The sequence below is a fragment of the Geotrypetes seraphini genome, chromosome 2 (assembly GCF_902459505.1).
Source record: "Geotrypetes seraphini chromosome 2, aGeoSer1.1, whole genome shotgun sequence".
Classification (NCBI taxonomy): domain Eukaryota; kingdom Metazoa; phylum Chordata; class Amphibia; order Gymnophiona; family Dermophiidae; genus Geotrypetes; species Geotrypetes seraphini.
The window spans coordinates 97,272,653-97,297,630 of NC_047085.1; the positions used below are offsets into that span (position 1 = coordinate 97,272,653).

A 24,978-nucleotide genomic window follows, 5' to 3' on the forward strand; every position below is an offset into this window, starting at 1 on the left:
AGTTTCTATAACCATTCCAAAAAATACTCTGATGTCTGGTCACTGAAATACTGCTCTGCTGCTACAATCACCTCTGAATCACTCGAAAATTGTTGTCATTTCAAACTCTTTTTAAGATTTGGAAACAGAATAGTCAGATGGAGCAAGATCTGGTGAGTAGGGTGGATGGTCTATGTACTGAAACCCCAACTATCAGCTTTGTGAGCAGTTGCATTGTCTTGCAAAAGAGAATTCCTTTTTTTCTTTCTACACTTCCTTTAATTGGCACATCAAGTTACAGTAGTATTCTGCATTAACTGGCACTTTGAAGATAGTCATTATAACACCTTCCTGATCCCTAAACACTATGACCATGACCTTTCCTGCTGACTTTTGGGTCTTGAATTTCCTTGGTACCTGAGTACCACCATTGCATGGACTGTTTTGTTTCAGGATGATAGTGGCATAACCATGTTTCATCAACAGTAACTAGTTGTTCCAGAAGATTGGCACCAGCTTGCTGAAAATGTTGCAAAATCAAGTTAGAAGTGTCCAGTCGACATAGTTTCTCATTAGCATCCAACATTTGGGCATCCACTTGGCTGACAGCTTCTGCATACCCAGTTGCTCATGGATTATACACCCAACACGTTCCCAGGATATCTGTAGTGTCTCAGCAGATATTCACTGGTTTGCCAAAATCAGACCGTGGTTCATCTAGTCCAGTATCTCATCTTCACAGTGGCCAATCTAGGTCATAAGTACTTGGCAAAAACCCAAATGGTAACAACATTCCATGCTACCAATCCGGGGCAAGCAGTAGCTTCCCCCATGTCTGTCTCAAAAGTGATTCTATAAAAAGCACCTGCTATATAGAAAATCATGCTTAGCAGTCGTACGCGGCATGACATTTAGGTGCACCTATTTAGACTAAGGAAAACCAGGCCTAAATACCTGTGCCTAAGTAGTACTGAGATTGGGTATATTCTGTAACAATGTGCTTAACTTCTGGGAATGTCCACAATCCACCCATGCTCCTCCCCTGGCCACACACCCCTTTTGAGATTTGTGCACTAGAAGTGATGCGCACCATTTATAGAATGTGCCTACATTGTGAGGGACATAATTGAAAGGGACGTCTAAGTCCGTTTACGTCCATCTCGCAAGTCGTCCAAAGTTAAAAAGAGCCTAAGACACATTTTCGAAAGATACGTCCAACCTTTTTTTACTTTCAAAAATCGTCTAATTATACATCCTGCCAATCTGATCGTCCAAGCCACTAAATCGTCTATCTTTATACCACATTTCCGTCAAACTTTCCGTCCAAATCCAAAACGCCTAGAACAAGTCCTGTTGGACGTGGGAGGGGTTTGCAAAGTGATGGACTGCACACCCAGACATGCCACCTAAACAGTGGGGTACCTTACAGGGCACTGCTGTGAACTTCACAAAAAGGGTGCCATAGCTTCTCACTACAGCTCCCTTATAGGTTATGGTGAGCCCCCCTAACCACCTCCAGAATCCCCTAGACCCACTTATCTACCACCCCAATAGCCCTTATGGCTGCAGGAGCCACTTATATGCCAGTAAAAAAGGGTTTTGGGGGTGTATAGGGCAGTGCACATGTTTCTGTATCAATGCAGTGATTACAGGGGCTTATGGGCATAGGTCCTCCTCTCTATGGGTCCCTAACCCACCCCCAAGATGGCTTAAGCTGCCTCTGGGCTGGACGACTAGGCTTTCCTATGCCAGGTGATGATGGTCTGGAGGCTGAAATTTAAAGTTGTGAATACAATTTTTATGGGGGTGGGTGGGTTGGTGATCACTGGGGTAGTGTGTGGGGGTCTGTGTTATGTATTTTCAGTGCTTATCTGGTTAGTTTAGGTGGGTTTTTGTGACTTAGACCATATTTTACATGGTCTAAGTCACAACGTCCAAGTTCCGTCTAGGCTGTGTTGTTAAACTTTCGGTTATACATGCTGTACGAATAAGTCTAAGCCGGCCCACGTCCCGCCCAACTCCTACCCTCGACACGCCTCCCAAAATGCCCCGTTTAGCTTTGGACTTTGAGCGGCACTATGAAGGCCTAGGTCGTTTAGAAATACGTCCAAAATCCGGTTTCATTATCAGCGTTTGGACGTTTTTAAGAAATGTTCGTCCAAGTGCCGACAGGCCGATTTTTGGACGTTTTTCTCTTTCGATTATGAGCCCCTGTGCGTTTAACTTCTGAGTGCCAATTAGCGACATTGATTAGGTGTTAGTTGCCAATTATCCACACCAATTGGCTTGTTAAACAAGTTACATGCACAAATTGGCTATGCACACCAATTTGAACACACAATTTAGGACATCATATACAGAATTTGGGCCTTAATGCGAGCATATAGCAAAATGCAGAATGCTTTAACTTGTTCTCTGTGAGGTCATTTTTGTTGTATTAGGTATCTGTTAGCACTTAACACAGCCTAGGAAAAGATCTCCTTAAAGTTATAAGACTGATACATTTGTAATATTAGAATATTTATTATCCTTAAATACCTTGGTTTAATAAGATTTTTCAGATATTTAGTTAACTTCTTTGATGCATGAAATTTTTTAATACGTTTTATTTGCATTTTAAAATACATTTTTTTAAACTATGAATGCAGTCAAACCAATTGAATGTGTATGACTAATAATTTGGCATAAAACTGGCAGAGCAATATATATTTATTTTTAAAAAATTTACCTTATATCCCTCCTATACCTAAGCGGGTTACAGAATACATTCAAAAATATAACATAAAAACAAGTCATTATACTAAAATTTTAAAACAACGTTTACCTCTTATCTATTATGCACTTCATATCTTTAATCACTTCTGATTTACTCATAAAAAGCCTCCACAAATAAAGCTGCTTTTAAACGTTTTTAAAAAATTCAATATATGGCTAATCTCAGTTGTCCAGTCAGATTATTCCATAACCTCACTCCTGCAAAAGAAACAGCAGTAGTTTTTGTACTAGAATATTATTATCCATTCCTCTCCTCAATTCATCCATCAATGAAACCATTAAATGATTCAACACTTTGTCCTATACAAAAGCCATATTGATGACAGTTTAATAAATTATCTCGTTCTACATCATCTATTCTGCACCAACTTGTCAATGTTAGATTATTACAGAGAATTTATTCCTTCTTACAACAGTGTTACCCTAAATTTACCTAATAATTTACAGACATCTCTAAATTTTATTATAATTTATTTGTGTCGTTCTAGCTTTGCACTCTGTCTCTAGACATTCATTAAAAGTAAAGAGCTCTTGAATGATAAGTGAGAAAAGAATGTGACTTCTGGTTATGCACTGAGAAGAGAAGCTGCATGCCTGCTGAGCTCTTTTTTGGGGGGAGGGGTGTATGTATAAGTGATTTAATCCTGTTCACAGTCAATTTTATTAAAACAGTTGTTAAAATTAATGGATAAAGAGCTGGAGAAACATTTTATCTTCCCCCCACGCCCCCCCCACCCCATGGGTCAATATAAGCTAGGTTTCCAGCTGTCTCCAAATGTTCAGGACAAGATTTTATACTGTTCCATAATAGTTCTGATTTCCCTGTTGCAATCCCTAAAAAGACAAGACTACAGGTCCATATATGCAGTGGGTAAAACCAAGACTAGGTCAGCCTATCTTGAAAATCTGGATTCAGTTGGCAACATTAAACAAGATCAAGAAGAGCTAGGAGAAAGCTGGTAGCAGAAAAAGCTCTAAATGAATTTGAGATGACATAAGAAGAGGTCAGGGTAGTCCAGCTAATTCTTTAAAGGCATCTGAATGCCCAGATTCCATTACAGATTATTAGCATAGGTCTGCATGTACACACCAATAGTATTCTATAAGTTCTGTATGTAAATATTGGAAATGCCCATGTCGCACTCGTACATCTTCTGTGAATGCCCCTTGCATTTATGCGCTAAGCAAGTTGCATGCTAAAATCAGAGAATACTACCATGTGTGCAACTTAACACTTATGCATGTAACAACAATAATCACGGACATAAGTACTACTACAGCTACTACTTATCATTTCTGTAGCACTACTAGATATACACAGTGCTGTACAATTTCCTCATCGGTGGTGTTAAAAAAGGAAGAAAACATTTCAGGGGTTGAAGGAGTGTTGAAAGAATGGAATGGTGGTAGGAGAGGTAGAATATTCTATAATGTACATACAAATGGCACCTATTTTGGGGTGACTTATTATAGAATGAGGGGTATTACATATAAGAACATAAAAATAGCCTTACTGGGTCATACCAATGGTCCATCAAGCCCAATAGCTTGTCCTCATGGTGGACAATCCAGGTCACTAGTACCTAGCAAAAAAACCCAAAGAATAGCAACATTCCATGCTACCAATCCAAGTCAAGCAGTGACTTCCGCCATGTCTTTTTTAATAACAGACCTTGAACTTTTCCTCCAGGGAATTGTCCAAACCTTTCTTAAAACCAGCTAAGCTATCTTCTCTTACCACAACCTCTGGCAATGCGTTCCAGAGCTTAACTATTCTTTGAATGAAAAAATATTTCCTCCTATTGGTTTTCAAAGTATTTCCCTGTAACTTCGAGTGTCCATAGTTTTTGTAATTTTTGACAGAGAGAAAAATTGATCCGCTTGTACCCGTTCTACTCCACTCAGGATTTTGTAGACTTCAATCTTATCTCCCCTCAGCCGTCCCTTTTCCAAGCTGAAGAGCCCTAACCTTTTTAGTCTTTCCTCATATGAGAGGAGTTTCATCCCCTTTATCATCTTGATCAATCTTCTTTGAACCTTTTCTAGTGCCGCTAGGCAAAAACATTTATTCTGTATCGCCTGGTAGACCAGTATAGTTATTCTTTACAGATGGATTTATTCCTCACTATGACCAGCAGGTAGAGACTGAGACAAAAACTTGTAGTATATTAGCTGAGGCTGTCTCTAGCAATCCACTCTTTCTCATTTTGCAGCAGGTTGAGGTAGGAAAAATCTGGCTCCCTCTATTAGGCCTGTTGGAATTTGTTTTAGGACTCCTGGTCCTCTTTTTAGTACCAGACGTAGCTTGAATGGGTCCTGATTGGGGATCCATCCGACCGCGGAGGAGTTAAACCTGACGGGTCTCGTGCTAGGTCCTTCCCCCCCTTCCTCCACCTCCCCACATTTTTGTAGAGGGCCTCAGCTGGCAGCCTGGCCCCCTGGTTGGTCAGACCTCCAGCTTTGAGAGCTGTGGAGTCTGTTCTGGACAAAAAAAAAAAAGATCCTGAGGCTGTGCCAGTCTAAAGGGCTCTTTCCCTTTAAAAGTACTGTTTTTTTTCTGTTAACCGGCACTTTTATTCTAGCTAGGTCGCGTCTGGAGCAATGAGCACTTTTGCAGGGGGGAAAGTGCTCATTATAATCCAGCCACGAGGCACTCACAGCCGGCCTGTTCGAGCGAGGAAGGCCACTGCGAAGGGAAATCCTCGTCAGCATCGGGTGCCGGTGGCCAGGGATCTCCTTCGTGAGTGCCTCACGGCCATCAGCTGTTCACGGGGAAGCACGGGCTTCCTCTGCCACCCATGTGTGAGTTTCCCCAGCTGTCGACGGACAGGCAGAAAGGATTCCCTTTCCATGAAGTGGCTGAGGACTCTCTTTACAGCTGATGCTGGTTTGCCAGCTTTAGCAGCTGGGGCGCTTTAGGCCTTCTAGCCGCTGCAGGTCTATGGAGCTTTTTTTTTTTTTTTTGGGGGGGGGGGGGTTTCAACTCCATTTTTGGTGGGAAGTACCTCCATTTTTGTTTAGCCTCAGGTGGCCTTGCCCCTGTTGGTGATAGGTGGCAGGTTGTTTGCTGGGTCCCCTGCTGTGGTAGGGAGTCTCATGGGGTCGCTAGGGTTTTTTCCCCTCCTATTTTACATGTTTGGCTTTATTGCTACAGCTGGAGGTCCTTTTTCTGCCCTAGGGGTCTCTTGGGGGGGGGTTGCCCTTGACATCCTCTATGGGTCGGCCCTTGTTCCCCTTTGCTCCTTTCGCATCCCATCACCCGAGGATCTCTTGGGAAACTGGTTTGAAAGGAGCAGTCTTTTGGTTCACAGAACCTGGACCCTTTGGGTAGCTCTCCAGAATCCTCTGGGGGATATGGTTTTTCTGCTAGCGGTGGCTTTGTGCTCCGTCAGCTAGCGCCAATGCATCTGTGGGAACCGTTTTTCAGTGGGTTGAGCTCCGTGAGATGCTTTTACTGGTCTCCTCTTGTGTTCTGGTCCGAGGACACCGTGTCAGAACCCCCGCGTGTGGTGGACCCCTTTAGAGGATTCACCCTGTTTCCTGCTCTTTCCCTATGCATCAGGATCTTCAGGATATTATGTTCACACAGTGGCAGGTACCGTTGGTGCCTTTTCGCTTTACATGTTCAATGACCCACTTATACTCCATCCCGGAAGGGGATCAGTATTCTATGAAGTCTCCGGTGGTGGATGCGGTGGTCTTGGCCATAATGAAGTGGTATACAGTGCCTGTGGAGAGCGGTTCTGTCTTGCTGGACCCTGAGGAACGTAAGTTGGAGTCTCTCCTCATACAGAGTTTTGATGTGACAGCTCTGGCGGTCCGGTTGGCTGGTTGCTCGGATGTGTTTTTGCTGGGCCGAGCGTGTCCTTGTCTGTGAGTCTGTTCATTGTGATTTAGTAGAACAGGAAGTTACCAAATTTGAAATGGGTGCTTCTTATCTCTCAGATGCCATGTATGATCTCTTGCGAGCTTTTGCCAAGTCTATGGCTTTTGGTATGGCAGCATGCTGTACCTTGTGGCTTTGAGTAGGGTCAGCAAATGTGGCGTCCAAAGCTCAGCTGTCAAAATTCCCCTTTAGGGATCTTGTTTGATAAGGATCTAGATAGGTTGGTTCAGATCTTAACAGATGCTACAGTTCCTCGTTTGCCTGAAGATAGAGCTAGGCTGCTGTATGTGATTTCTACTGTCTCTGCCCTGTGCGAGGGGTTTCTTCTTTTTTGACTCCCCTGGGCTTTCCAGAGGCCGGTATTTCCGGCACATGCAGTCTTCTTAAGGGGCCCTCCAGGGTGCTGGTAGTGCCCACCGCTTGTTCCCCTGCAGTCCATCCTGCCCAATGACTCTTTGCTGGTGCCTGCTCTAATACTGGTAGGCAGCCAGCTGCGCAATTTTTATCCAACTTGGGCAGAGATCACATGCAATCAATGGGTACTGGAGGTGATTCGGGACTGTTACGCTTTGGCCCATTCTTTGCCAGGTCATTTTCTCGCTTCTCCCTGTCAGTTAGTGTGGAAGAAGCAAGCTTTTCGCCAGACCCTTCAAGGATTGCTAGATCTCATAGCCGTAGTCCCAGTCCCCCTCAGGAGTGGTGCAAAGGCAGGTACTCAATTTACTTTGTGGTGCCAAAGCACAAAGGGACTTTTTAGCCCATCTTAGCTTTGAAAGGGGTCCACAGGGCTCTCCAAGTTCCTTCCTTCCGCATGGAAGCTCTGCGGTCTGTGATTCTGGCGGTTCATCCAGGGTAGTATTTGACTTCTCTCGTTCTGACAGAGGCCTGCTTTCATATTCCGATTTGGGCCTCTCCATCACTTCCTGCACTTTGCGATCTTGGGGCAACACTATCAGTTCTGTGAGCTTCCTTTTGTCTGGTCACAACTCCGTGGATGTTCACCACGGTTTTGGGGGTCATCGCAGTGGCTTTGTGCAAAGGGGCATTCTAGTTCTTCCCTACCTGGATGACTGGCTGATTTGAGCAAAATCGTTGCAGAAGAGCACCCAGGTCACGGCTTGGGTGGTGGACTTTCTGCAGTCACTTGGATGGGTTGTCCACCTTTACAAGAGACAGTTGGGCCCCTCTCAGCGTCTGGAGTATGTAGGAGTACAGTACACCTCCTTGGAGAAGGTCTTCCTCCCAGAGGCCCGGGTATACAAATTGCAATCTCAGTTTCACCTGCTTATGGTGGTCCAGTGTCTTCGGACGCAGCATTTCTTCCAAGTCTTAGGGTTGATGGCTGCATCCCCAGACATAATAAGGTGGGCTCGTGCCCACTTGCGTTCTTTTTCAGAGGTGGTTGCCTCAGAGGCACAGTCTGGATCATCCTGTCCTTCTGCGGGGCTTGGCTCGCTGTAGTCTTCGTTGGTGGGTCCAGACCTCCCATCTAGTGCTAGGGGTGAGTCTGGATCAGCCGCAGTGGACGGTGCTACTTACGGACGCCAATCTCCTCAGTTGGGGAGCACAGTGTCTAGGTCACTCAGCTCAGGGCACCTGGTCCACAGAGGAGGCATCCTGGCTGATCATTGTTCTGGAGACCATAGCCATTTGTCTAGCGCTGTTAGCCTTCTGGTCCTTTCTGATGGACAAGTCAGTCAGGGCTGGGCAAAGTCTCATCTTCAGGTCATCTCGGCCTCCCACATTGCAGGCGTAGAGAATGTGCAGGTGGACTTTCTGTGTCGTCACATCCTAGATCCTGGAGAGTGGTCACGAAGACACGCAGCATTTCAGCTAATAGTGCAGTCTTGGTGTCAGCTCCTCATGGACCTGATGGCTTTGAGTGTCAACGCCAAAACGCTCTGCTTCTTCACTCGTTGCAGAAACAGACAGGCCGAGGGTCTGGATGCTCTGGTTCCCCCATAGCCAACGGAGGGTCCATTGGATGTGTTCCTTCCATGGCCATTAGTGGGCTGAGTTTTTCTCCACGTTATTTGACATCCAGACCTGGTGGTTCCAGATTAGCCCATTCGTCCGTGGTACACGGACATGGTGAGGCATCTGGTGGTGAATCCTCTTCCTCTGCCTCTTTTGACCGATCTTCGGTCAGGGCCCCATTCCATTGTTCGATCCGGGTCCCTTTTGTCTTATGGCTTGGCTCTTGAATGGGACCGCCTAGATAAGACGGAGTATTCAGATAAAGTGATCTCAACCCTCTTGGGGACTCGGAGTTTTCCACTTCTCGGGCTTTTGTGGGGGTTTTGGGGTATATTTGAGGAGTCGTGTGCGACGCGTGGAGTGGTCTCTTTTCACGCTTCCTTGCCTAACATCTTAGAGTTTTTGCAGGCTGGCCTGAACAGGGGTCTGGCTTGGTCTTCTCTCTGGGTTTAGCTTGCAGCCTTGTCAGCCTTTCTTGGGTCATTGGAAGGTCAGCGTTTGACTGCCATTCCTGATGTGATTCGCTTCTTGCGGGCTGCCAAATTACTCAAGCCTCCCGTGCGACCCTCTGTTCCTTCTTGGGATCTTAATTTGGTCCTATTTGTTCTGGTGCGTCTACTCTTTGAACCTTTGGGTTCCTGATCTTTGAAGGACCTTACTCTTAAAGCGGTCTTCCTGGTGCCAATTACATCTGTTAGACATGTTTCTGAGCTGCAGGTTTTCTCTTGTAGGTCTCTCTTCCTCGAGTTCTCTAGGGAGCGGGTTGTCTTGCGGCCTGTTCCTTCTTTTCTGCCCAAGGTAGTTTCTCCTTTTCATGTTAATCAGGCAGTGGTCCTCCTGGTGTTGGGTAGTCGGGAGGGATCTTCTGAGCAGAAACACTTACGCAAGTTGGATGTCAGTCAGGTTCTTCATATTTATGTTCAAAGGACCCAGGCGATCAGGAAGTCAGATCATCTCTTTGTTCTTCTGGCAGGTCCTCATTAGGGGAATGGCACTTGTACGCTGGATCAAGGAGACTTTTGCTTCCGCTTATCTTCTTCAGAAAAAGCCTGTTCCTGAATTTCTCAAGGGTCATTCCACTTGAGGTCAAGCCACTTCTTGGGCTGAGTCTTCTTTAGTGCCTCCAGTGGATATTTGCAAGGCTACTGTTTGATCTTCTCTGCATTCTTTGTCCGACACTATTGTGTGGATGTTCAAGCATGTCAGGACATGGTGTTCTGGTGTCGACCTTTCGGGGATCCCACCCCTTATGGGTACTGCTTTGGTACATCCCATCTGTAAAGAATAACTATACCGGTCTACCAGGCGATACAGAAGGAGAAATTAGGTTCTTACATGCTAATTTTCTTTCTGTTAGCCTGTAGACCGGTATAGTTTCCCACCCTTTTCTATCTTTATGCTGTGATTGTGGAGTTTTGCTCGCATGCAGATTTTGAATTTTTCTGCGGGTTCTAGTATTTTTCTAGGGCCGGGGAAATATAAGAACAGTGACTATGGCTGAGCTGGCTTAGCTGGTAAGCTGTGGGAATACTTTCAATGCAGGATTCCAGTTTTAAACAAGATCCAACAGTTGTTACCATGTGTTTGTTGTTTTTAACCTCCTGTTCGGAGTGTTTTTACTGTTCTCAGTTAGTATTTTCCTAGATTCTCCTTGGCTATTTGGCAGACTGGATTGCTAGAGGGAGCCTCAGCTAATATACTACAAGTTTTTGTCTCAGTCTCCACCTGCTGGTCATAGTGAGGAATAAACCCATCTGTAAAGAATAACTATACCAGTCTACAGGCTAACAGAAAGAAAATTAGCAGGTAAGAACCTAATTTCTCCTTCCAGCCCTATGGCTGGCAAAAGTGCTTGCACATAATTATACACATATTTTACCTTTTGCGCTATTATTCTATAATGTCAAGTAAGTGCCTATTTTCCTATGTAGAATAGGTCCTTTAAGGCATCCAGTTATAAACTTCTTCACTTAGGGTGCAATTCTATAAAGTGGATTGTAACATTTATGCGCTGAATAAGCACATACATATTAGAATACTGACATATAAATATATGCACATATTCATGTGAATGCCAGACATCTGTCTAAGAACTATTATGTAAATATGCACATGTTGTATGTGACAGGAAGGTGAACCCATAGGTGAAATCTGGGCAGGACTCACTTATGCGCTCAAATGTTTATTTCAACTTAAAAAATTATTGTTTTATCTTTTTAATTTTAGAATTTTATTATCACTATTGCATTTGATAGTGATCATGGGGCAGAACAGATGCAGCCTGTTTTGAGTGCTGCCTTCTGCTGACTGGCTGCCACTTCGGGGAAGGAAGGAAGGAAGGGAGGGGGTGTGCAACTCAGCACCACCACCTGCTTCTGCTGCTTTGGGGCTAGAGGGAGGGAGTGGGGTTTGTGGCTCAGGACCGCTGCCACTTCTGTCGCTTCATGGTGGGAGGGTGAGAGAGTGGAGTGTTCACGGCTCAGGACCAGCACTGCTTGTGAGAGGGGTTTTGCGTGTTAGGATCGCTGCTGTGCTGGTACTTTGGGGCGGGAGAGGGGTGGTTTGTTGCTCAGGACTGCCACTGCTGCTGCTTCTTCAGGGCTTGAAAGGGTTTTGCAGCTCAGGATCACTGCCACTGATGCTTCAGGGGCCGTTTTTTTCCCATCAGTTTTTTTGTCGGTTGGGTGAGAATGCTGGTTGGTTAAATACAGGTTAACTGAGATTCTACTGTACTATTAATTATCCCAGGACAAGCAGGCATGATATTCTCACATGTGGGTGACGTCATCTACGGAGCCCCAGCGCGGACAGCTTTTCAAGCAAACTTGATTGAAGTTTCAAGTTTGCTACACTGCACCACGCATGTGCATGCCTTCTTGCCCACTAGAGGGCGCATCCTCACCTCGTGGTCCTCAGTTCAGTTTTTTCCGCGGAGCCAGAAGCCCTGTGGAAATTGAGCTCCTATTTTTCTGCCTTCTGACACTGGGTTATTTAGCTCGGTCGCTGTGCTTTATTTGTTGTTTTCATTCTTAGTACCGTCGTTTATCGTCGGAAAAAAAAAAAAAAAAAAAAGTTTTATTTCTTCCGTTCGGCTCCGGGGGCTCCCGGGAGCCGCGGCCGTGGGACGTCGTTCGTTCCCGGCCCCTTTTCTTTTTCATGTCCCGTCCCTTGACGGGCTTTAAAAAATGCACCCGGTGTGATCGGTTGCTGTCAATACCGATCCGCACCGGTGGTGCTTGATTTGCTTAGGCCCGGAGCACCCTACTGACTCCTGTGAGAGGTGCTCCACTTTTCAATCCAGAGCGCTCCGCCGACGCCGTGCCCGGATGGCAGAGCTCTTCTCTGTGGACCCCGCGGCGGGGAAGGCCTCTACGTCGGCCTCGGCTTTGGCCCCGGCCTCGACCTCGGCCTCGGGTCCCTCGACCTCGCCGCGACCCTCGGCTTCCTCGAAGCCTGCCACCTCGATCAAGCCTGCTTCGGGTAAGTCCTCGCTTCCGTCCTCGACTCCAGGGTCAGCGAAGAAGCCATCTTCGGGCTCCTCAACAACGGGGGGGGGGTCGTCTTCGGCCCCGCCCCGAGTGTCGAAGCCTGGTGCCCCGAGGGAATACTCGAGACCGAGGTCGCCCTCTAGGGAGCACCCCCCGGCCCCAGACCTACCGGCCATGATGGGGATTCCGGCCTTCCAGGACTTGCTCCGAGCCCTCATTACCTCGGAGCTGTCCGGGGCCCTTGAACACCTGCAGCAGGCCCCGGCCTCGACTGCTCCGGCCTCGACTGCCCCGGCGTCGGCGGCCTCAGTCTCGGTGCCCTCGGCTTCGGCCCCCGGGGTGCTTCCAACCTCGACCCCGACCTTGCCCTCGACCTCGACCTCGGTTGACCAGCCTGAGAGAAGTGTACGGCCTCGGGACAAGGTGCGTCGAGTTAGGAGGATCTCTTCCACGTCCTCTTCCTCGAGTTCCTCCCGAGGCTCCTTGTCCCCGGGTCGACCTCGGGCGAGGCGTCGACCGAGGAAGCCCAAGCGTTCTCGGGGTTCTCCTCGGAGACGCGGTCGCTCCTCGCCGAGCGGAGGTGAGACGTTGCGTGTCTCGGAGCTCCGCCTTGACAATCCGAGGCTTTTCTGGTCCTCCATTGGAAGGGGTTCGAGAGACTCCTCGCTGAGACGGAGGGGGCGTGCCTCGGTGCCTCGTACCCCGGGGACTTCCCCCAAGGGCTCCTCGGGGCATAGGCGGTCCCCAACCCCTTCGAGGTCGCTGGGTGTAGCCTCTTGGGGATCGGGGTCTGGTAGGGAGCCTCGGTATTCCCGCGAGGCTTCCCCCTTCTGCTCGGCGGGAAGGACTTCCCGTACTCCGAGTCGTTGCTCGTGGAATCGGCGCTCAAGAAGTCGCAGCCATCCAAGGTCTCGGCGGCGGTCCCGCCCGGACGGGAAGGGCGGACCCTGGACAAGTTTGGTCGTCGCCTCTATTCCAATTCATTGATGGCTACCAGGGTCCTCAATTATGCCTTTACGTTTTCCTCCTATCTTCGATGCATGGTCAAAGACTTGCTTCGCTATCAAGGGGTCATGCCGGATTCCCATAAGGAGGGTTTTGCCACGTTCATGTCCAACCTTTCTCAGTTGCGTCTGTACCTGTTCCACGCAGTTTACAACGCATTTGAATTGGCCTCGAGGGTATCCGCCTTTGCAGTGGCAATGCGCCGGCTGGCATGGCTCCGTACACTTGATATGGACCCTAACTTGCAGGAACATCTGGCCAATCTGCCCTGTGTTGGCTCAGAGTTATTTGATGAGTCCCTGGAGGCGGCGACCAAACATTTGTCGGAACAGGAGCGCTCCCTTGCCTCCTTGGTCCGTCCTAAACCTCGGGCCCCACCGCAGAAACCATTCAGTCCTCCCCCGAGAAGATATCCGCAGAAGTCCACACCGGCATTCTCTAGGCCTCCCCCGAGGCGCCCGCCGCAACAGGGGAGAGGAGCCCAACAAAAACCTCAGGCGCCGGGGGCGTCCAAGCCGGCGCCGTCTTTTTGACGTGATGTGCGGATAGGGGCGGGCCTATCGGGCCTCTCGCCTTCCTATTGGGGGTCGGCTCCGGGCCTTTTATCCGGCCTGGACCGGGATCACATCAGATGCTTGGATGCTCCGGATTATCTCCGAGGGCTACTCTCTAAATTTCTCAGCTACGCCGCCGGATCATCCGCCGGGAGCTTGCCCATGCAACCGGACCCAGCTTCCTCTTCTTCTCGCGGAAGCCAGGGCCTTGTTGAGCCTTCGGGGGCGGGGGTTTTACTCCCGTTACTTTTTGGTCCCAAAGAAGACCGGGGACTTACGCCCCATTTTAGACCTCAGAAAGCTCAACAAATTCCTGGTCAGGGAGAAGTTCCGTATGTTATCGCTTCCGGTTTTGTACCCTCTGTTGGAGGAAGGGGACTGGATGTGCTCCCTAGACTTGAAGGAAGCCTATACTCATGTTCCGGTGCATCCCGCCTTCCGCAAATTCCTACGGTTTCAGGTGGGGGAGTTGCACCTCCAATATCGGGTCCTCCCCTTCGGACTGGCTTCGTCCCCTCGAGTCTTCACGAAGTGTATGGTGGTAGTCGCTGCAGCCCTGCGATCTCGGGGGCTACAGGTCTTTCCCTACCTGGACGATTGGCTGATCAAGGCCCCGACCAGGGAGGGGGTTATCTCAGCGACCCGACAGACTATCATCTTCCTTCAACGTCTGGGGTTCGAAGTGAACTTCCCCAAGTCTCAGTTGTGCCCGGCTCAATCCCTTCAGTTTATCGGAGCCGTGCTGGACACGGTTCGCCTCCGTTCGTTCCTCCCTCCTCCTCGGTTGGAGGCTCTGCTTCGGTTGAGTCGCCAGGTTTCTCTGCTGCCCACAGTATCGGCTCAGCGCATGATGATGCTTCTGGGCCACATGGCATCGACGGTCCACGTCACTCCGTTCGCCCGGTTGTATCTGAGGCTTCCTCAGTGGACCTTGGCATCTCAGTGGCGACAGGATTGCGATCCAGTCTCTTGTCCGATAACGGTGACTCCTTCTTTGAGACGCTCGCTCCGTTGGTGGACAAACTCTTCCAATCTTTCAGGGGGTTTGCTCTTTCTCGTTCCTCCGCACCGCAGGGTCCTGACCACGGACTCCTCGGAGTACGCGTGAGGGGCTCATCTCGACGGTCTGCGGACCCAGGGTCTATGGTCGGCAGAGGACCGCCTTTGTCACATCAATGTGTTGGAGCTTCGTGCCATTTTTCTGGCGGCTCGGGCGTTCTGCCACCTGCTCCATGATCAGGTAGTCCTCGTGCGAACGGACAACCAGGTGGCAATGTATTATGTGAACAAGCAAGGGGGAACGGGTTCTTGGCCCCTGTGCCAGGAAGCCCTGCGCCTTTGGGAATGGGCGGTTTCCCAGAACATCTTCCTACGTGCGGTTTACATCCAGGGAGAGAAGAATTGCCTAGCGGACAAACTCAGTCGTCTTCTCCAGCCGCACGAGTGGTCGTTGAACTCCCGAGTTCTGCGCGAGGTCTTCGACCGCTGGGGGACGCCTCAGGTGGATCTGTTTGTCTCACCGGAGAACCGCAAACTGCCTCTTTATTGTTCGCGGATATACTCCCCGGACCGTCTCGAGGCCGATGCCTTTCTTCTCGACTGGGGAGGGAGGTTCCTTTATGCGTTTCCTCCATTTCCTCTGATCTTGAGGACGCTGGTGCATCTCAAATCGACCAGAACCACTATGATTCTCATTGCGCCTCGTTGGCCTCGTCAACATTGGTTCTCCCTACTCCTTCAACTCAGTGTCAGGGAGCCTCTGCTTCTGCCTGTTTTTCCCTCTCTGCTGTCTCAGAGTCGGGGTTCGCTGCTGCATCCCAATCTTCAGTCTTTACATCTGACCGCTTGGTTCCTTTCCCTTTGACTTCAATTCCTATTTCTCAGTCTGTGATGGAGGTTCTGGAAGCCTCGCGTAAGTCGACGAGGCTTTGCTATTCCCAGAAGTGGACCAGATTTTCATCTTGGTGTTCCTCGAACCGTTTGGACCCGAGTTCGGTCCCAGTGTCTTCGGTGCTGGAATATTTGTTGCATCTGTCTAAGTCTGGACTGAAGACGACTTCCATTCGGGTGCATCTCAGTGCCATTGCGGCCTTTCATCGCCCTCTTGAGGGTCGATCTCTTTCTCTTCATCCTCTGGTTGCGCGTTTCATGAAGGGCCTCGTGAATGTTCATCCTCCTCTGAAACCTCCTCCTGTTGTTTGGGATCTTAATGTGGTCTTTTGGCTCAACTGATGAAGCCTCCTTTTGAGCCCATCGACAAATCTCTTCTTAAGTTTCTCACTTGGAAGGTGGTCTTTTTGATTGCGCTCACGTCCGCTCGTCGGATTAGTGAGCTGCAGGCTTTGGTTGCGGATCCACCTTTTACGATGTTTCATCATGACAAGGTGGTTCTTCGCACCCATCCTAAATTTTTGCCTAAGGTTGTGTCTGATTTCTACCTCAATCAGTCAATTGTTCTTCCGGTGTTCTTTCCGAAGCCCCACTCCCATCCTGGTGAGGCGGCACTTCACACGCTTGACTGTAAGAGGGCGTTGGCATTTAATCTCCAACGTACCAAGTCTCATCGGAAGGTTCCTCAATTGTTTTTGTCCTTTGATCCTAATCGATTGGGACACCCTGTTTCCAAGCGCACCTTGTCCAACTGGTTGGCTGCTTGTATTTCGTTTTGCTACGCTCAGGCTGGTCTTCCGCTCCATGGTCGAGTCACGGGGCATAAGGTCCGGGCTATGGCAGCTTCTGTTGCTTTCCTCCGGTCTACTCCTGTGGAGGACATATGCAAAGCTGCCACTTGGTCTTCGGTTCATACGTTCACCTCCCACTACTGTCTGGACACTTTGTCCAGAAGCGACGGCCGGTTTGGCCAGTCGGTGTTACGTAACCTGTTTCCTAAATTGCCATCCTCCCACCTACCCTTTTTTGGTTGGCTTGGAGGTCACCCACATGTGAGAATATCATGCCTGCTTGTCCTGGGATAAAGCACAGTTACTTACCGTAACAGGTGTTATCCAGGGACAGCAGGCATATATTCTCACAACCCGCCCACCTCCCCGGGGATGGCTTCTTTGCTGGTTATGGAACTGAGGACCACGAGGTGAGGATGCGCCCTCTAGTGGGCAAGAAGGCATGCACATGCGTGGTGCAGTGTAGCAAACTTGAAACTTCAATCAAGTTTGCTTGAAAAGCTGTCCGCGCTGGGGCTCCGTAGATGACGTCACCCACATGTGAGAATATATGCCTGCTGTCCCTGGATAACACCTGTTACGGTAAGTAACTGTGCTTTATTTCTAGAGCGCTACCAGACGTATGCAGCGCTGTACAGAGTCACGAAGAAACAATCCTTGCTCAAAAGAGCTTACAATCTAAACAGACAAGACAGACAAACAGGTATATGAAATATATTACCCTTCTCTGACAGCTATCCTGCAGCAGCATCCAAACATTGCAGCTGGGTAAGATTGGAATTCTTTGCATTTGTACATGTAACTAGGAGAATGTCATTGGCATAACACTACACAAGTACACCTGATTCATGGTTCACTGTTTCCAGGGAATTGAAGAAGATATTAAAAAGCAGAGGGGTGACTACAGAGCCCTCTGGGGAACACGTCAGGATAGTGGATAAACAGATGTGACAGAAAAGTGAAAATAAACAACAAAGGAATGCAAAGTGCAGAGTAATGCATTTTTTTTTTTTGGGGGGGGGGGTGTAGAAATCCAATGGAGCTTTATGTGCTAGGTGAGAGGATGATATGCATAGATAGGGAGAGGGACCTTGGGGTGATAGTGTCTGAAGATCTGAAGGTAACGAAACAGTGTCACAGGAAGGTGGCTGTAACCAGAAGGATGCTAGTTTGCACAGAGAGTGACATAACCAGCAGAAGAAAGAAGGTCTTGATGGCCCTATATAAGTCATTGATGATGCCCCCCTTGGAGTATTGTGTTCAGTTTTGGAAGCCATATCTTGCTAAGGATATTAAAAAACACGAAGCAGTCCAGAAGAAGTTAACAAAAATAGTATGAGGCTTGTACCAAAAGATGTATGAGAAGAGACTGGAAGACCTGAATATGTATACCATAAAGGAAAGAAGAGACAGGAGAGATATTATAAATACGTTTAAATGCTTGGAAGATATTAATACAGCAGTGGTCTTCACTAATTTGTAAGTGGGTCGTTTTGGGTCCAAAAGGGCTGACGGAGAGCTGACAAATATCTTCCTCCTTGGGGCCATGATATCAATAACGACATTCATTCCTACCAGAACACCTGGCCTTGGCCATACATGCAGAGCAGAAATGAACCCTATGCAAATACAGGACAACAATTGAAACTCTAAAATGCCAGACTCTGCATGCAGTACCACACCAGAAAAATAGAAAGATATTCATTTCTTCCTGAACAGTGCAAAATATAGACAGCAGATGTAAATTCTGAAAACTGACATTTCTTGTTTTTTATTTATGAATTTACAAACTTAAAGACAAGCATACAGTACTTGAATACAGATTCATAGCTACTCAGAAAATTTTACAGTGAAAACCAAATTACCAAACTATAAGAAATTTATCATTATGTAGTCCAAATTATTTTTAGGGACCAAGAAAAAATAAGAATGCAGAGGTAAATTATATATTTTAAAGAAGATAGTATTGGACATACAATGTAGGCAACCAATTCATATTAGCCTCTAGGGGAGGCTATTGATCTAATCATTACTCCACCCTCTTCTTTAGTCATAATAAAGTCCAGCAATTGCTTTCGGTTCAAAAAATTAAAATTTTTACCACCAAGTGAATCAACACTTTGCAGGAAAATTTAATATAAAAGAAGCTCCCAGAGCAAGGACTCTAGGTTGATAAATCAAAAAGTCCTTCCTTCTTCTCTGTGTTACTTGAAATATATCAGGAAATAAATGGACTGATAACCAAGAAATGCTCATTAATATGTCTGAAATAAGTCTGAAGAATTAAATCCTTATCATATTCCAAAGCAAACATCACTATAAGAGTAGTTCTGTCAGTAATCACTTCCAGGGAATTTTCCAGAAAATTAGTTAGATTCATCTCTTCACCAACCTCTCCAACAGTGCCACTGGGAGTAGAGCTCTCTAGTTTGTTCTTAATAGTGAGATATTAAGCTCTCAAAATTGGTAGTAAACTCTCTGTTGGAATTAATATCTCATGCACCTATCTCTGTATTATTTCAACAGCTGACACAGTTGGAGATTTTGGAAATTTTAACATTCTTTGATTATTTTTCCTCTGCTTATTTTCCATAAATTCTAACTTTTTCTGGATAAAATACCTCTCTTTAATATTTTCTATTTCTAAGATCTTCTAAGATCCTGATTTGATTAAACTGGTCTTCTTTTCATCTGTCTTATTATTAGAAGCCAAGAAAACTCTAGTTTTTTCTTTAAGTTTTAACTGACATCCAATCATGTATCAACAGTAAAACCTTTTCTATCCAAGATGTTTCTAATGGGAAATTTGAGAAAACAGGGAATACAAGATAATATTGTCTGCATATATATAGTATAAGATTTGTAATTCAGATAATTCCTTACTCAGTGAAGTAAGATAGATGTTAAAGGGAAAAGGGGAGATCCCTGAGGAACACCGCATGGTATACTCCATTATGAGAGAAAATTTCATCTCTTCTAACCTGATATATATCTGAGATTGCAGAAAACTGTTAAACCAGCAGAGGACATTACCTGTTGGACTCCAGACAGTGCAGTAAATGAATCCAAACAGTGCAGTAAAATATCATGGTCAACTAAATCAAAGGCACAACTCAAATCTAAATGTAAAATTAAGGCAGGAGGAGTGGTCTAATCTGGACTGTAATGGGGCTATTGGGAGAAGACAGACTATGGAAGGAGGCAGATCAAGGGGAGTCTAATTATAGTATGTTAACCTTTGATCTGATGTAAAAACAAGGTGCTTGGCATTAGAGCTCAACTAAAACCAAGATCTTCAGATTCTGCTGAAACTGAATCTGTGACTGAAATTGGCTGCTCAGTTGTGGCAAAAACTGAACCAGAAAACAAAACTGTCCCTACCCTCTTCCAAAACAGTGCACCCTCTCAGACCCACCCATCTGCCCCGCCAACAGCAGGATTCCTCTTGAATCCACCCTCGGCAGAAGCCCCCTCTTGGGCCTATCACATCCCCCTCCTGGGTCTACTGTTGGTAGCTTGTGGGGGGCAGGAATAATTCCTACTCACTCCTACCTATGTCTGTTCCTGCCTCAAAATGGCTTCCAAGGCTACTGCTGGAAGTCACAACAGCCATTATGAGATTGTTCCTGTCCATGCCAGTTCCTATCTCAAAATATTCTGACCCCACTAGCCACCAACAAGGTCAACACGGTAAACCCAGGAGAGGGCTGCCGCAGGAGGGGTTGGGTTTGTATGGAGGGCTGCTGCTTGCATTTGTGTCCAGGAGGTGGGCTCCCTTTGGTCAGGTAGGAGGAGTGGGGAATGGGGGCTGTGCAGCACAGCTTTGGTTCCAGATGAAAATGCAGATTTGTTTTGACACTGAAGCTAAAATCAAAATTCAGTTGGATTCTACTTGGCTTGTGGGGTCTTGCAGAGGATAATTTTAACAAATCAGATGTAAGGTCAGAAAAAGTTTTAGGTGATTGTGCACAATATTAATCAGAGTAATTGCTAATCTTGTTTGATCTTGGCATGGTATAAAATGGTGATGCTCTCTGCATATGGAAAAGTTTTGATGTGTCTGATAGCATGGATAGGGAAATACTCATGCTCCTAGAGATCAAGATCAAGATTAGAAAAGATCAAAAGAAAAAGTTTATCCCATGGTGTTGAAAGATCATCCACATGGTTTTTAAAATCTCAGAGAATGCAAAATTTAGAATGCTTGCCACCATTTCAGGTAAAGTCAGCAAAAGAGAATCCCAAAGAGCAGGGTCAGGTGAAGGAGGGCAATAAAGAAGCATTCAAGATATCAAATTTTAGACATTAGTTTGAAACAGAATTTTATTTACAGCACTGAACTCTGATATTAAAGAAGGATTCTCTATTTAGTTGATATTTGTGCATTTGTATTTAATGCAGTTCTCATTTTGTTCTACTACAGATACAGTACAGTGACAGACAAAACAGCAAAGAGTACATGACTCATTTGACACTGTCTCCTGTACAGATGACTTTCCATGGCATTGGAAACTCTATTGAAGCCAGCCATGATCAGGTATCATTTTCTTTTTTCCCAACCTTATTTTCTTGTCTTCTTTTGAAGAATTGTATTGGTCTATTATCACTAGGTCTTACTTGCTCCCTTGGTTGCTTATAAAGATGCTTTATTGTCTCATACTGACATTTTGAGCATCTATAGTATATGAATATTCAAATAGATTGCTTATATCATTTGCATTGTACTGACATTGTAAGCATCATATCTGTTTTATGAATGTTCCTCCATGATGTTTTTTATGATGTATCATTAGTAATCTTTTGACATTTATAGCATTTATCTTATATGATTGTTCTACTGTGAAGTTTTAATGTATATACATATTTCTGAAAGTGCTTCATGTTGTTCTCATTATAAGGAATCAGTTTGCTTGTCTTAACGTGTACCTCACAGATTGTATTTATGCTTATATGTTATTTCAGTGGTTCTTAAACCAGCCAGTCAGGTTTTCAAGATATCTCTAATGAATATTCATAACTCAATATTCTTAAAGCTAACTATTAAATATTTAATTCAAACAAGTTAGGTTCACTGACTAAATTATTCTGATATTTATTAATAAATTAAGTATTGTTAAGTTGTAAAAGTACTGTAATGAAATTAATTGTGGGAGATAAGATTAAAATTGAATTGATTTAGATAATACTTGTTTATATTAAATATTTAATAGCTGGTTTTAAGAATATTGAGTTATCCAATAGGCAGCTATTTAATTAGCTGAAAAAAAAAACCCAAGCATGGAGGGGCATAATCGAAAGGCACGTCTAAGTCCGTTTTCGTCCAAGTCGCAAGTCGTCCAAAGTAAAAAACAGCTTAGGACACATTTTCGAAAAATATGTACAAATATTTTTTCATTTTGAAAATCGTCCAAGGAGGAGGTCCTGCCGATCTGATCGTCCAAGTCGCTAAATAGTCCATCTTTATACCACATTTTTGTCCAACTTTTCGTCCAAGTCAAAAACGCCTAGAACAAGCCCTGTTGGATGTGGAAGGGGTCTGCAAACTGATGGACTGAACACCAGACATGGCATCTAAATAGTGGGGTTCCTTAGAGGGCAGTGCTGTGAACTTCACAAAAAGGGTGCCATGTCTTCATCTCACTACAGCTCCCTTATTGGTCATGGCGAGCCTTCCAAACCACATCCAGAATCCCCTAGACATAAGAACATAAGAGATGCCGCTGCTGGGTCAGACTAGTGGTCCATCATATCCAGCAGTCCGCTCACACGGCGACCCTTTTGGTCAAAGACCAGCGCCATAACTGAGACTAGCCCTACCAGTGTACGTCCTTGTTCAGTAGGAACTTGTCTAACTTTGTCTTGAATCCCTGGAGGGTGTTTTCCCCTATGACAGCCTCCGGGAGAGTGTTCCAGTTTTCCACCACTCTCTGGGTAAAGAACTTCCTTATGTTTGTATGGAATCTATCCCCTTTCAACTTTAGAGAGTGTCCTCTCGTTCTCCCTACCTTGGAGAGGGTAAACAACCTGTCCTTATCTACTAAGTCTATCCCCCTCAGTACCATGAATGTTTCAATCATGTCCCCTCTCAATCTCCTCTGTTCGAGGGAGAAGAGGCCCAGTTTCTCTAATCTTTCGCTGTACGGCAGCTCCTTCAACCCCTTAACCATCTTAGTCGCTCTTCTCTGGACCCTCTCGAGTAGTACCGTGTCTTTCTTCATGTACGGTGACCAGTGCTGTATGCAGTACTCCAGGTGAGGGTGCACCATGGCCCGGTACAGCAGCATGATAACCATCTCTGATCTGTTCGTGATCCCCTTCTTTATCATTCCTAGCATTCTGTTTGCCCTTTTCGCCGCCACCGCACATTGTGTAGATGGCTTTATCGACTTGTCGATCAGAACTCCCAAGTCCCTTTCCTGGGAGGTCTCTCCAAGTACTGCCCCGGACATCCTGTACTCATGCTTGAGATTTTTGATACCGACATGCATCACTTTACACTTATACACGTTGAACCTCATCTGCCATGTCGGTGCCCATTCCTCGAGCCTGACTATGTCACGTTGTAGATCTTCGCAATCCCCCTGCGTCTTCACTACTCTGAATAACTTTGTGTCGTCCGCAAATTTAATCACTTCGCACATCGTACCTATGTCCAGATCATTTATAAAGATGTTGAAGAGTACAGGTCCAAGCACCGAGCCCTATGGCACCCCACTGGTGCTCTTCCAGTCCGAGTATTGCCCATTTACCCCTACTCTCTGTTTCCTATGCTACAGCCAGTTTTTAATCCACGTGAGTATTTCTCCCTCGATTCCATGGCTCGCAATTTTGCAAAGTAGTCGTTCATGCGGAACCTTGTCAAACGCCTTCTGAAAGTCCAGATATACAATGTCGACCAGGTCGCTCTTGTCTATCTGCTTGTTTACTCCCTCAAAGAAGTGCAGCAAGTTTGTCAAACAAGATCTGCCTTTGCTGAAACCGTGCTGGCTGGTCCTCATCAGACCGTGTCTGTCGAGGTGATCAATGATGCTGTCCTTTATCAGTAGCTCTACCATCTTTCCCGGTACCAAGGTCAGACTCACCGGTCTGTAGTTTCCCGGGTCTCCCCTCGAACCTTTTTTGAAGATCGGTGTAACATTCGCAACCTTCCAGTCCTCCGGAATCTTTCCTCTTTTGATTGACAGATTGGCTATTAGTTGAAGCAGTTCAGCTATGGTCCCTTTCAGTTCCTTGATGAGGAACTGAAAGGGACCATATCTACCACTCCAATAGCCCTTATGGCTACAGGAGCCACTTATATACTAGTAAAAAAGGGTTTTGGGGGTGTATAGGGAAGTGCACGTTTCTTTTTTTTTTTTTTTTTTTAATTTATTTATAGAATTTTTTACAATATTTCCAAGCGTATACATCTTGTACAGTAAAGTGAGATCAAACAACATATTAAATTAACATTCCAAAATTAATATTACTACAAGGAACTTCTAATCTAGCTGATCTCACACTAGTCCTCAATATTATTGGATCCATAATTAAGAGTAAAACATATATAATTCAAATTAGTTAAATAAGAAAAATCCTTATCTGACTAAAGTGCAGGGAACTAACTTTCCATAGACGTTATTATGTTGTTATTCCTTTTTCTAGACGTTTCATTGAGAGAAAGCTAGTCAGTTGAGATGGCTCTGTAAATATATACTTAAATGATAAATATCTAACTACACATTTACATGGATATCTCAAAAAGAAAATACCCCCTATTTGAGTCACTCCAGGTTTAAGAATTAAAAATTCTTTCCTTCTTTTCTGAGTCTCTCTAGAGACATCAGGAAAAATCTGAATATGCTGCCCCAGGAAGTCTTTGGATCTATTTTTAAAGAAAAGTTTTAATATCCAATCTTTGTCTGGAGCCAAAGCAACAGACAGCAAGAGAGTAGCTGGAACAGCCAGTTCCCTATCTGATTGTTCCAGTATTGCCGAAATGTCCATTGACCTCTCCCGGGGTTCCTCAATTTTTTCTTCTTCTTTGGATATGGGCTTAGCAGGTAGGTAATACACTCTTGTAAGAGGAGGTAAGGAGTTTTCAGGAATTTCCAAAATTTCCATAAAATATCTTTTCTCCATTTCTCTAGGAGAAGTTGACAGGATTCTTGGAAAATTTATAAATCTCAAGTTATTTATACGACCATTATTCTCCTGCACTTCCAACTTCTTCCTGAGTAATATATTATCTTTAACCAACATATCTTGATTTTGTTTCAGTAGCATTAACTCCTTATTTGTATTTTGTGTCTCAGTTTTAAATTGTAACATATCCTGCTTTAAAACTTTTATTTCTTCCTTTTGTTCTTTTAATTCTTTATCCAAACTTTTTATTTGAGGATTTAAGGAATTCCCCAAATTCACTACCAAGTCCCATAATGCTTCGAGTGTGACTGTAGGAGGTTTTGTAGGTGAAAAAAGTTGTAATGGTGTAGTGTCTAAATGTTCTGAAATTAGCTTTACCTCAGTGACATCTTGTATTCCTCCAACCTCTGTTGTTGTCCCGGTCGCAAGTCCCGTTGTCATATTCAGCGAGCCCTCCATACTAGCCTCTGTGGACAAAGAAATAGCCACCTGCTCAGGTGGATTCTGGT

At 45.7% G+C, this 24,978-nt stretch overlaps 1 protein-coding gene across 5 annotated transcripts in view; it reads left to right on the forward strand.

Annotated features, from left to right (window-relative positions):
• Window positions 1–24,978, forward strand: part of STAU2 (staufen double-stranded RNA binding protein 2) — a 365,534-nt gene that overhangs the window by 218,604 nt on the left and 121,952 nt on the right. For all 5 annotated transcript variants that reach the window (XM_033933324.1, XM_033933325.1, XM_033933321.1 and 2 more), the window contains one exon: window positions 20,769–20,882. In XM_033933324.1, coding sequence (XP_033789215.1) covers window positions 20,769–20,882 — 114 coding nt within the window. The remainder of the gene's footprint in view (window positions 1–20,768; window positions 20,883–24,978) is intronic.